The sequence below is a fragment of the Oncorhynchus mykiss genome, chromosome 1, assembly GCF_013265735.2.
Source record: "Oncorhynchus mykiss isolate Arlee chromosome 1, USDA_OmykA_1.1, whole genome shotgun sequence".
Lineage (NCBI taxonomy): Eukaryota > Metazoa > Chordata > Actinopteri > Salmoniformes > Salmonidae > Oncorhynchus > Oncorhynchus mykiss.
Window position 1 is genome coordinate 85,783,568 of NC_048565.1, and position 14,716 is coordinate 85,798,283.

Consider the following 14,716-nt stretch of genomic DNA (forward strand, 5'->3'; position numbering starts at 1 on the left):
TACACCTAGACGTGTTAGATTATATTACACCTAGACGTGTTAGATTATATTACACCTAGACGTGTTAGATTATATTACACCTAGACGTGTTAGATTATATTACACCTAGACGTGTTAGATTATATTACACCTAGACGTGTTAGATTATATTACACCTAGACGTGTTAGATTATATTACACCTAGATGTGTTAGATCATATTACACCTAGACGTGTTAGATTATATTACACCTAGACGTGTTAGATTATATTACACCTAGACGTGTTAGATTATATTACACCTAGACGTGTTAGATTATATTACACCTAGACGTGTTAGATTATATTACACCTAGACGTGTTAGATTATATTACACCTAGACGTGTTAGATTATATTACACCTAGACGTGTTAGATCATATTACACCTAGACGTGTTAGATTATATTACACCTAGACGTGTTAGATTATATTACACCTAGACGTGTTAGATTATATTACACCTAGACGTGTTAGATTATATTACACCTAGACGTGTTAGATTATATTACACCTAGACGTGTTAGATTATATTACACATAGATGTGTTAGATTATATTACACATAGATGTGTTAGATTATATTACACCTAGACGTGTTAGATTATATTACACCTAGACGTGTTAGATTATATTACACCTAGACGTGTTAGATTATATTACACCTAGACGTGTTAGATTATATTACACCTAGACGTGTTAGATTATATCACACCTAGACGTGTTAGATTATATTACACCTAGACGTGTTAGATTATATTACACCTAGACGTGTTAGATTATATTACACCTAGACGTGTTAGATCATATTACACCTAGACGTGTTAGATTATATTACACCTAGACGTGTTAGATTATATTACACCTAGACGTGTTAGATTATATTACACCTAGACGTGTTAGATTATATTACACCTAGACGTGTTAGATTATATTACACCAGACGTGTTAGATTATATTACACCTAGACGTGTTAGATTATATTACACATAGACGTGTTAGATTATATTACACCTAGACGTGTTAGATTATATTACACCTAGACGTGTTAGATTATATTACACCTAGACGTGTTAGATTATATTACACCTAGACGTGTTAGATTATATTACACCTAGACGTGTTAGATTATATTACACCTAGACGTGTTAGATTATATTACACCTAGACGTGTTAGATTATATTACACCTAGACGTGTTAGATTATATTACACCTAGACGTGTTAGATTATATTACACCTAGACGTGTTAGATTATATTACACCTAGACGTGTTAGATTATATTACACCTAGACGTGTTAGATTATATTACACCTAGATGTGTTAGATCATATTACACCTAGACGTGTTAGATTATATTACACCTAGACGTGTTAGATTATATTACACCTAGACGTGTTAGATTATATTACACCTAGACGTGTTAGATTATATTACACCTAGACGTGTTAGATTATATTACACCTAGACGTGTTAGATTATATTACACCTAGACGTGTTAGATTATATTACACCTAGACGTGTTAGATCATATTACACCAGGTGTGTTAGATTATATTACACCTAGACGTGTTAGATTATATTACACCTAGACGTGTTAGATTATATTACACCTAGACGTGTTAGATCATATTACACCTAGACGTGTTAGATTATATTACACCTAGACGTGTTAGATTATATTACACCTAGACGTGTTAGATTATATTACACCTAGACGTGTTAGATTATATTACACCTAGACGTGTTAGATTATATTACACCTAGACGTGTTAGATTATGTTACACCTAGACGTGTTAGATTATATTACACCTAGACGTGTTAGATTATATTACACCTAGGCGTGTTAGATCATATTACACCAGGTGTGTTAGATTATATTACACCTAGACGTGTTAGATTATATTACACCTAGACGTGTTAGATTATATTACACCTAGACGTGTTAGATCATATTACACCTAGACGTGTTAGATTATATTACACCTAGACGTGTTAGATTATATTACACCTAGACGTGTTAGATTATATTACACCTAGACGTGTTAGATTATATTACACCTAGACGTGTTAGATTATGTTACACCTAGACGTGTTAGATTATATTACACCTAGACGTGTTAGATTATATTACACCTAGGCGTGTTAGATCATATTACACCAGGTGTGTTAGATTATATTACACCTAGACGTGTTAGATTATATTACACCTAGACGTGTTAGATTATATTACACCTAGACGTGTTAGATCATATTACACCTAGACGTGTTAGATTATATTACACCTAGACGTGTTAGATTATATTACACCTAGACGTGTTAGATTATATTACACCTAGACGTGTTAGAATATATTACACCTAGACGTGTTAGATTATATTACACCTAGACGTGTTAGATTATGTTACACCTAGACGTGTTAGATTATATTACACCTAGACGTGTTAGATTATATTACACCTAGACGTGTTAGATTATATTACACCAGACATGTTAGATTATATTACACCTAGACGTGTTAGATTATATTACACCTAGACGTGTTAGATTATATTACACCTAGACGTGTTAGATTATATTACACCTAGACGTGTTAGATTATATTACACCTAGACGTGTTAGATTATATCACACCTAGATGTGTTAGATTATATTACACCTAGACGTGTTAGATTATATTACACCTAGACGTGTTAGATTATATTACACCTAGACGTGTTAGATTATGTTACACCTAGACGTGTTAGATTATATTACACATAGATGTGTTAGATTATATTACACCTAGACGTGTTAGATTATATTACACCTAGACGTGTTAGATTATATTACACCTAGACGTGTTAGATTATATTACACCTAGACGTGTTAGATTATATTACACCTAGACGTGTTAGATTATATTACACCTAGACGTGTTAGATTATATTACACCTAGACGTGTTAGATTATATTACACCTAGACGTGTTAGATTATATTACACCTAGACGTGTTAGATTATATTACACCTAGACGTGTTAGATTATATTACACCTAGACGTGTTAGATTATATTACACCTAGACGTGTTAGATTATATTACACCTAGACGTGTTAGATTATATTACACCTAGACGTGTTAGATTATATTACACCTAGACGTGTTAGATTATATTACACCTAGACGTGTTAGATTATATTACACCTAGACGTGTTAGATTATATTACACCTAGACGTGTTAGATTATATTACACCTAGACGTGTTAGATTATATTACACCTAGACGTGTTAGAATATATTACACCTAGACGTGTTAGATTATATTACACCTAGACGTGTTAGATTATATTACACCTAGATGTGTTAGATTATATTACACCTAGACGTGTTAGATTATATTACACCTAGACGTGTTAGATTATATTACACCTAGACGTGTTAGATTATATTACACCTAGACGTGTTAGATTATATTACACATAGATGTGTTAGATTATATTACACCTAGACGTGTTAGATTATATTACACCTAGACGTGTTAGATTATATTACACCTAGACGTGTTAGATTATATTACACCTAGACGTGTTAGATTATATTACACCTAGACGTGTTAGATTATATTACACCTAGACGTGTTAGATTATATTACACCTAGACGTGTTAGATTATATTACACCTAGACGTGTTAGATTATATTACACCTAGACGTGTTAGATTATATTACACCTAGACGTGTTAGATTATATTACACCTAGACGTGTTAGATTATATTACACCTAGACGTGTTAGATTATATTACACCTAGACGTGTTAGATTATATTACACCTAGACGTGTTAGATTATATTATACCTAGACGTGTTAGATTATATTACACATAGATGTGTTAGATTATAACATGTTAGATTATATTACACCAGACGTGTTAGATTATATTACACCTAGACGTGTTAGATTATATTACACCTAGACGTGTTAGATTATATTACACATAGATGTGTTAGATTATATTACACCTAGACGTGTTAGATTATATTACACCTAGACGTGTTAGATTATATTACACCTAGACGTGTTAGATTATATTACACCTAGACGTGTTAGATTATATTACACCTAGACGTGTTAGATTATATTACACCAGACGTGTTAGATTATATTACACCTAGACGTGTTAGATTATATTACACCTAGACGTGTTAGATTATATTACACCTAGACGTGTTAGATTATATTACACCTAGACGTGTTAGATTATATTACACCTAGACGTGTTAGATTATATTACACCTAGACGTGTTAGATTATATTACACCTAGACGTGTTAGATTATATTACACATAGATGTGTTAGATTATAACATGTTAGATTATATTACACCAGACGTGTTAGATTATATTACACCTAGACGTGTTAGATTATATTACACCTAGACGTGTTAGATTATATTACACATAGATGTTAGATTATAACATGTTAGATTATATTACACCAGACGTGTTAGATTATATTACACCTAGACGTGTTAGATTATATTACACCTAGACGTGTTAGATTATATTACACCTAGACGTGTTAGATTATATTACACCTAGACGTGTTAGATTATATTACACCTAGACGTGTTAGATTATATCACACCTAGACGTGTTAGATTATATTACACCTAGACGTGTTAGATTATATTACACCTATACGTGTTAGATTATATTACACCTAGACGTGTTAGATTATATTACACCTAGACGTGTTAGATTATACTTCTTGCTCTTTGGGAGCACCAAGTGCCGGGCAGGGATCCTTCCGGAGCAGAGTTACCTACCGGTATTTCTCTGTTTCTCTCACACAGCAGGGCTCTACAGTGCAACCATTTTACTTGCATATGCTCTTAAATATTTTGCTGTGTACCCTGGACATGTTAGATTATATTACACCAGACGTGTTAGATTATATTACACCTAGACGTGTTAGATTATATTACACCTAGACGTGTTAGATTATATTACACCTAGACGTGTTAGATTATATTACACCTAGACGTGTTAGATTATATTACACCTAGACGTGTTAGATTATATTACACCTAGACGTGTTAGATTATATTACACCTAGACGTGTTAGATTATATTACACATAGATGTGTTAGATTATAACATGTTAGATTATATTACACCAGACGTGTTAGATTATATTACACCTAGACGTGTTAGATTATATTACACCTAGACGTGTTAGATTATATTACACATAGATGTTAGATTATAACATGTTAGATTATATTACACCAGACGTGTTAGATTATATTACACCTAGACGTGTTAGATTATATTACACCTAGACGTGTTAGATTATATTACACCTAGACGTGTTAGATTATATTACACCTAGACGTGTTAGATTATATTACACCTAGACGTGTTAGATTATATCACACCTAGACGTGTTAGATTATATTACACCTAGACGTGTTAGATTATATTACACCTATACGTGTTAGATTATATTACACCTAGACGTGTTAGATTATATTACACCTAGACGTGTTAGATTATACTTCTTGCTCTTTGGGAGCACCAAGTGCCGGGCAGGGATCCTTCCGGAGCAGAGTTACCTACCGGTATTTCTCTGTTTCTCTCACACAGCAGGGCTCTACAGTGCAACCATTTTACTTGCATATGCTCTTAAATATTTTGCTGTGTACCCTGGACATGTTATTTAGGAGCACCAGTGCGCCTAGAAAAATGAAAGATTCTGGCTTTATTACCTCATCTTTTTTATTGTGCTCCTAAATGTATTTGTGTGCGCTTCCATTTTTCAATTCAGTCACACACGTGCTCCTTGTTAAAAAGGCCAGCGTAGAGCCCTGCACACGCTTCTGCTGTGGTTGCTTTAATGCCTTAGTGTCTGTCTGTGTGTCGGTCACATTACGTAACCAGTATTGGTGTTAAAATGGCTTCATAAATACATTTGGATGATTGACAGACAGGCGTGTTTGTGAGTGACCGTAGTGAACTCAATCTGATGAATTAATATTGATGTTTTTGTATTGCATTTTGTATTGCATGTTGTCATCTGCTTCCCTAATGAGCCTAGAGAGACTTTAATGAGGCCTAATTCACTAATTGGTTGATAATTAGTTAATTAGCTTAGCTGATAACCATGTAACTTCACCTCAGACAATAACATTTACCTTCACACCAGCTCATGTCTGCCCACCAGCCAGTCCATACCGTACCTGTCTGTATGATGTTGGTGGGTGATCTTGGACAGAAACAGAGCTTCTTGGTATAATCTTGGTGTATCAGAAAGGCAGATAAATGCTCCAGGATGTGTTATTCAGCCACCCAGGCTGTCTGTCTGTCTGTCTGTCTGTCTGTCTGTCTGTCTGTCTGTCTGTCTGTCTGTCTGTCTGTCTGTCTGTCTGTCTGTCGAGGTGAATGGAGAGCATGGACCACTTCTCCTTGCTCCAGGTAGTCTGCTGTCTCTGTCTCTGTGTGTGTGTGTGTGTGTGTGTGAATGGAGAACAGGGACCACTTCTCCTTGCTCCAGGTAGTCTGCTGTCTCTGTCTCTGTGTGTGTGTGTGTGTGTGTGAATGGAGAACAGGGACCACTACTCCTTGCTCCAGGTAGTCTGCTGTCTCTGTCTCTGTGTGTGTGTGTGTGTGTGTGAATGGAGAACAGGGACCACTTCTCCTTGCTCCAGGTAGTCTGCTGTCTCTGCATGTGTGGGGCTGTTGCAGTGATCATTAACGTTTAATAGATGGCCCCAGTCCATGCTCAGATACATAGCCTCAATACAGCCTCAGTCTAGATACCGGAGATGTCTTTGTTCCATGGCGCACAATTCAGCATTTATGCCTACACTATTCGGTAACACAAGCTCGCTATTTTGCAGATCCAAAATAACAATCACTGTTTGTTACAGATGTATAAACTTAAACTATCTATACATATATTGTCTTTATAAACCTACTTAAATAATGTAATTTGTTGGCCTACCTTCCTGTAACTAACATTGTGTTGCCTGGCAGCTAACGTTCCCTGGAAGATGTGGCATCACACCGATAGAACACTATGTAAAGTGGAACACAATGACAGCCTTGAAGTGTGTCTCAGAGGCTGCTGTCAACACTGCAACACAGCTCAGCTTGTAGAATTACTGTTGCTCCTCTGTGCCGGGCCAAAGGCCTTGTGGTGGGGTTTAGTCTGCTCCTCTGTGCCGGGGTTTAGTCTGCTCCTCTGTGCCTGGCGAAAGGCCTTGTAGTGGGGTTTAGTCTGCTTCTCTGTGCCGGGCCAAAGGCCTTGTGGTGGGTGGGGTTTAGTCTGCTCCTCTGTACCGGACCAAAGGCCTTGTAGTGGGGTTTAGTCTGCTCCTCTGTGCCGGGCCAAAGGCCTTGTGGTGGGGTTTAGTCTGCTCCTCTGTACCGGACCAAAGGCCTTGTGGTGGGGTTTAGTCTGCTCCTCTGTGCCGGGCCAAAGGCCTTGTAGTGGGGTTCAGTCTGCTCCTCTGTGCCGGGCCAAAGGCCTTGTAGTGGGGTTCAGTCTGCTCCTCTGTGCTGGGCCAAAGGCCTTGTGGTGGGGTTTAGTCTAGTCCTCTGTGCCGGGCCAAAGGCCTTGTGGTGGGGTTTAGTCTGCTCCTCTGTGCCGGGCCAAAGGCCTTGTAGTGGGGTTTAGTCTAGTCCTCTGTGCCGGGCCAAAGGCCTTGTAATGGGGTTTAGTCTGCTCCTCTGTGCTGGACCAAAGGCCTTGTAGTGGGGTTTAGTCTGCTCCTCTGTGCCGGGCCAAAGGCCTTGTAATGGGGTTTAGTCTGCTCCTCTGTGCTGTACCAAAGGCCTTGTAGTGGGGTTTAGTCTGCTCCTCTGTGCTGTACCAAAGGCCTTGTGGTGGGGTTTACACACACACACACACACACACACACACACACACACACACACAGACACAGACACAGACAGACAGAGAGAGAACGGTATAACAACATCATACAGCAGCCTCCCGTACCATCTCCTGTCTGATACAGACAAAGCCCTTCTCCCAGTGCAGAGCAGATCTTGCTTCAAATACTATTTAAAATCATTTAAAATGCTTTATCTGTGCTTGATTGAACTTGTCTGGCACAATGGAACTATTTCACTTGTCCCAAAATGGCGATCCCCACCCATCTGGCAATCCAGGCAGACGAAAGACTACATGACTGATCCAGACAGATGAACCCTCTGACCGAGCCATCTCTACACATACTGTCTGGTCATTATCACAGAGGGGATGGAGGCACCTCTCACTCTTTCTTTCTCTCTATTAAAAAATGATAGGCGAGGGCCATCTCTCTTCAATACCCTGCCAATCAATATATATTGAGAAAACGGAAGGGCAGCCTGAACGTGCACACACACAGACAGACACACACACACAGACTGATAAAGCATGTCTGGTTGGAGGGGTGTATGCTGGGTGAGGAACATTCAGAAATCTCTTCCAATACACATTGCCTGTGAGCGTCAGAGGTGAACCAGTTCGAGCAAGACGTTCATCAGCATTTCTCTGACTACATTCCTCCATTGAGTCAAAAAACATCTGATTCTAGGAGGACCATGAGCTGTTGATATCGAATACAAGTAGAAGGACTTCTGTCAGAGGTTGCTTGTTGTGAACGCTGAGGGAACTTTATGCACTTGGCCAGATGATTCTGCATCTTTGTTGCATTCTTCACATATGATCTGGCACAGTATTTGCAAATGAACACAGCTTTTCCTTCTACATTTGCTGCAGTGAAATGTCTCTAAACATCTGACAGTTTCCGTGGCATTTTCCTGTAAAGATTAGAAACAAATGTGTAAAAAAATCAATAATACAATTCCATGTACAGATAAATAGTTAATCAGTTAGATTAAACAGCTCCTTAGTAAGATAAGATACGTTTAAAATGAAAAGTATGGAAACAGGTGAATTGATACTCAGTTAGCAGGCTCAAACACGCTAAAACCCGCATGGTAGAAAAAACTAACAGAAATTGTTAACAAGATAGAAATTATTTAAACACACTTTGCTGTAGGCTACTATTTACTAGTTAACAAAAAAATGATTTATGTAATAGAAAATATATTCACCCCACCCAGTATTGTAATCAAAACTTACCAGAAAGCATGTAGTCCTTGGCTCAGACAGCTCAATACCATCTCATTAGTTTGCAAGATCTTGAGAGTCAGCTGTACATGTGATGGCAGAATGCACTGTGCATGTAGAGGGTTGCAACTCCATTGAATTGGGGATAGTTTAACCAAAATATGCCAGAAGACCTAGAATTGCCTTATGTGTATCCCAATAAAAAAGGTTCACTGTTATAAGCTAACTTTTTTTTGGGATGATCTTGAGCAAAATTCCCAGGCTTGACTTCCCATGGAACATGTCCCGGAAGGTTTCCAACCCTTTGCAACCCTACATGTGGGACACAGCCGTGGTTATGACAGGGATACTACATGTGGGACACAGCCGTGGTTATTACAGGGATACCACATGTGGGACACAGCCGTGGTTATTACAGGGATACTACATGTGGGACACAGCCGTGGTTATTACAGGGATACTACATGTGGGACACAGCCGTGGTTATTACAGGGATACTACATGTGGGACACAGTCGTGGTTATTACAGGGATACTACATGTGGGACACAGCCGTGGTTATTACAGGGATACTACATGTGGGACACAGCCGTGGTTATTACAGGGATACTACATGTTGTTCACAGAGAGACAGCATTTTCTGAAGGAGACACAGTTAGACCCAGAAGATTAACACAGGCTGTCAGATGTGATTGGGTTCAGCAATGTCATGGTGTTTGTGTCTGTGTGCGCGTGTGTTTGGTGTGTGTGTGTGTGTTGTGGAGTGCCTGTATCTGGCATATGTGTGTACATGTGTTTGACTGTATTTTTTCCCCTGGTGGCCAAATTTGGTAAGTGACATTTTTTGCTGACCTGAGGCCAGAAGGGCCACTGGAAGGCTGGCAAGCAGACAGACAGACACACACACACACACACACACACACACACACAGAGACACTCACACACACAGACACACACACACACACACACACAGACACACACACACTCACAGACACACACTCACAGACACACACACACACACTCTCACAGACACACACACACACACACACACACACAGTCAACAGAGGTCTGGGCCTCTGTTTCGCCTCCCTGTCACCTTTGGCAGCAGTAGCAGACCGCGCTCTGTGCCCGGCCAGTCCATATGGCCATGCTTTGACAAATGACATGACCTTTAGGTTAAAGTCTGAAGGCTCATGAGTTGCCATTCTAACACGTTTCAGTCCCCTCTGCATGTAGTCTACAGCATGGAGGATATTAATACCGAACACTTCCCTTGTGACTGATGCCTTCAACAACATAACATCTCTTTTATCTTCTCTCTTTCTCTCGCCTTTTCGTTCTTTCTTTGTCTCTTTCTCCTTTCTTTCTCTCCCTCTCCCTCCTCTCTCTCCCTCTCCCTCCTCTCTCTCCCTCCTCTCTTTCTCTCCCTATTCCCTCTCCCTCCTCTCTCTCCCTCCTCTCTTTCTCTCCCTATTCCCCCTCCCTCCTCCCTTTCTCTCCCTCCCTTTCTCTCCCTCCCCCTCTCTCTCTCTCTCTCTCCCTCCCTCCTCTCTCTCTCCCTCTCCTTCCTCTCTTTCTCTCCCTATTCCTCCTCTCTCTCTCTCTCTCTTTCTCTCCCTATTCCCCCTCCCTCCTCCCTTTCTCTCCCTCCCCCTCTCTCTCTCTCTCTCCCTCTCCTTCCTCTCCTTCCTCTCCTTCCTCTCCTCCTCTCTCTCTCCTCTCTTTCTCTCCCTATTCCCCCTCCCTCCTCCCTTTCTCTCCCTCCCCCTCTCTCTCTCCCTCTCTCTCTCTCTCTCTCTCTCTCTCTCTCTCTCTCTCTCTCTCTCTCTCTCTCTCTCCAGATTCTGCTGGGAATTTTCTTCATCCTGTTCGCTCTGCTGTTTGTTGTTGCTCTGTTCATTTCAAAGTAAGTAGACTCCTGTACACCTAACCTGCCATAAAATATGTAATGCAGTCACTCTTATTTACTACAACACTGAAGTATTACTGTTTCTGGGTACGATAGAAATAGTTAGTATAGATAGTACAGGCCCACGTCGCACAGACAGTGTTGTTACTAAGACTCATGAGTCAAACGTCAACTCTAGTAACTGTACTTAGTGTAGCCTGAGAAGTTGCAGGGTCCTGACAGTGTGATTGTAGTTAGTGTAGCCTGAGAAGTTGCAGGGTCCTGACAGTGTGATTGTAGTTAGTGTAGCCTGAGAAGTTGCAGGGTCCTGACAGTGTGATTGTAGTTAGTGTAGCCTGAGAAGTTGCAGGGTCCTGACAGTGTGATTGTAGTTAGTGTAGCCTGAGAAGTTGCAGGGTCCTGACAGTGTGATTGTAGTTAGTGTAGTTAGTGTAGTTAGTGTAGCCAGAGAAGTTGCAGGGTCCTTTCATTGTGATTGTAGTTAGTGTAGCCAGAGAAGTTGCAGGGTCCTGACAGTGTGATTGTAGTTAGTGTAGTTAGTGTAGCCAGAGAAGTTGCAGGGTCCTTTCATTGTGATTGTAGTTAGTGTAGCCTGAGAAGTTGCAGGGTCCTGACAGTGTGATTGAAGTTAGTGTAGCCTGAGAAGTTGCAGGGTCCTGACAGTGTGATTGTAGTTAGTGTAGCCTGAGAAGTTGCAGGGTCCTGACAGTGTGATTGTAGTTAGTGTAGCCTGAGAAGTTGCAGGGTCCTGACAGTGTGATTGTAGTTAGTGTAGCCTGAGAAGTTGCAGGGTCCTGACAGTGTGATTGTAGTTAGTGTAGCCTGAGAAGTTGCAGGGTCCTGACAGTGTGATTGTAGATAGTGTAGCCTGAGAAGTTGCAGGGTCCTGACAGTGTGATTGTAGATAGTGTAGCCAGTACAGTTTCAGTGTGCTGTCATATCTCATATCTGATAAAAGTTCAAATGGATTTATGATGCATGGTTAAACTCATGTGAAATAGTTTGTGTCTGTTATAGTAACGTGCTGTTAAACTCATGTGAAATAGTTTGTCTGTTATAGTAACGTGCTGTTAAACTCATGTGAAATAGTTTGTGTCTGTTATAGTAACGTGCTTTTAGACTCATGTGAAATAGTTTGTGTCTGTTATAGTAACGTGCTTTTAGACTCATGTGAAATAGTTTGTGTCTGTTATAGTAACGTGCTTTTAGACTCATGTGAAATAGTTTGTCTGTTATAGTAACGTGCTTTTAGACTCATGTGAAATAGTTTGTGTCTGTTATAGTAACGTGCTGTTAAACTCATGTGAAATAGTTTGTGTCTGTTATAGTAACGTGCTGTTAGACTCATGTGAAATAGTTTGTGTCTGTTATAGTAACGTGCTGTTAAACTAATGTGAAATAGTTTGTGTCTGTTATAGTAACGTGCTGTTAAACTCATGTGAAATAGTTTGTCTGTGAATGTACCCTCCTGTGAACAATCATTTCCTTGGAAGAGAACTAAACTAGTCTGTTCTGTTCTGCAGTTTGGACAAAGCTCTTCACTCTGCTGGCATCAGTTCTGGCTTCATGGTGTTTGGCACCAACCTGACCAACCCTCTGAATGAACTCCTGCTGACTCTACAGCCTGTGAGTACTGTTTGTGTGTCTGTGTGTAGATGAATGCACTTACTGTAAGTCGCTCTGAATAAGAACGTCTGCTAAATGACAAAACAGTTAAGTGTTTGTGTGTGTATATGTGTATACCATGTGTGTCTGCGCACAGCCTGGGAGTATACTGAAGCCCTCTTTCCTTAAAGTGGGATAATGTTCCATGCCGTTGGCCACAGTGGGATAATGTTCATAATTTTTAACTTTTAGATATTACTTTATCAGAAGTGTGGAATGGTAAGTTGCTCGGTAGAGATTTAAATGAGTAGTTCAATGTAGTTTACTTTAATTTGATGTTAGTAGTGGAATGGTAAGTGTTCCGGTGCCTTGGTATATAATCGTTCCATTGCCACCCTTCGTCATCGTTGTCAAATCAGCTAATTAGATCAAGAAGTACTAGAGAAAGAATGGGTCCCAAATGGCACTCCATTCCCTATATAGTGCACTACTTTTGACAAGATCCCTATGGGCCCAGGTTAAAAGTAGTGCACTATATATGGAATAAGGTGCCATTTTGGGACACAGGCAGAGAGAAGTCCTGGCCGTTGATTTCTGCAATTAGAGTAGGATACTTTAATTACAATATATTATTCCCCTAGGACCCATGGTGAAGGAGAATAATCACCACCACATTACTGGAGGATTCATAATGTCTTCTCTGTGATGTGAATGACCAAAACCCTGGGTTCCTAATCCCTACACAGCGCACTACTTTTGAGAGATAGAGAGAGAGTTGTTGACATTATATAGAACATAGGCTGCTATTTGAGTTCATCCAGGCCCTGATTGGCTTGTAGGAGGATATGATGATGGGAATTGTAAAGGTCACAGTGTATCCTACTATTTAAAATGCATGTCAAGCCCAGTCGGAGTTATGAGTGTAAAGCTGCCAAAGTGCCAGGCATTAACATTTCCTCCACAGTGTCGTGCAGCCAAAGCAACTTATTGGACAGTCCTTTTCCCTCAGCATGACTTTCAAAGGGTTTTCAAATACTTTTAAATATATTATTTTTTGAGCGACCCACTGAAGCGAACACACAGCTAGACACACACACACACACACCTACAGTTTCTCAATATGTATACTACCAAGCTCCATACTTTCATGCTCTGAGTGCATTCTCTGAAGACGTTCTCTTGAGTACGTTCCTGTATTACCTCACGCTGAGCAGCACTCCCCCTACTGTATTACCTCACACTGAGCAGCACCCCCCTACTGTATTACCTCACGCCGAGCAGCACTCCCCCTACTGTATTACCTCACGCCGAGCAGCACTCCCCCTACTGTATTACCTCACGCCGAGCAGCACTCCCCCTACTGTATTACCTCACGCTGAGCAGCACTCTCCCTACTGTATTACCTCACGCTGAGCAGCACTCCCCCTACTGTATTACCTCACGCTGAGCAGCACTCCCCCTACTGTATTACCTCACGCCGAGCAGCACTCCCCCTACTGTATTACCTCACGCCGAGCAGCACTCCCCCTACTGTATTACCTCACGCTGAGCAGCACTCTCCCTACTGTATTACCTCACGCTGAGCAGCACTCCCCCTACTGTATTACCTCACGCTGAGCAGCACTCCCCCTACTGTATTACCTCACGCTGAGCAACACTCCCCCTACTGTATTACCTCACGCTGAGCAGCACTCCCCCTACTGTATTACGTCACGCTGAGCAGCACTCCCCCTACTGTATTACCTCACGCTGAGCAGCACTCCCCCTACTGTATTACCTCACGCTGAGCATCACTCCCCCTACTGTATTACCTCACGCTGAGCAGCACTCTCCCTACTCTATTACCTCATGCTGAGCAGCACTACCCCTACTGTATTACCTCATGCTGAGCAGCACTCCCCCTACTGTATTACCTCACGCTGAGCAGCACTCCCCCTACTGTATTACCTCACACTGAGCAGCACTCCCCCTACTGTATTACCTCACGCTGAGCAGCACTCCCCCTACTGTATTACCTCACACTGAGCTGCACTCCCCCTACTGTATTACCTCACGCTGAGCAGCACTCCCCCTACTGTATTACCT

At 40.7% G+C, this 14,716-nt stretch overlaps 1 protein-coding gene across 3 annotated transcripts in view; it reads left to right on the forward strand.

The window, feature by feature from the left end:
- Window positions 1-14,716, forward strand: part of LOC110514631 (lysosomal cobalamin transport escort protein LMBD1) — a 221,406-nt gene that overhangs the window by 141,965 nt on the left and 64,725 nt on the right. For all 3 annotated transcript variants that reach the window (XM_036987666.1, XM_036987670.1, XM_036987674.1), the window contains 2 exons: window positions 10,959-11,023; window positions 12,550-12,652. In XM_036987666.1, the coding sequence (XP_036843561.1) occupies window positions 10,959-11,023; window positions 12,550-12,652 (168 nt within the window). The remainder of the gene's footprint in view (window positions 1-10,958; window positions 11,024-12,549; window positions 12,653-14,716) is intronic.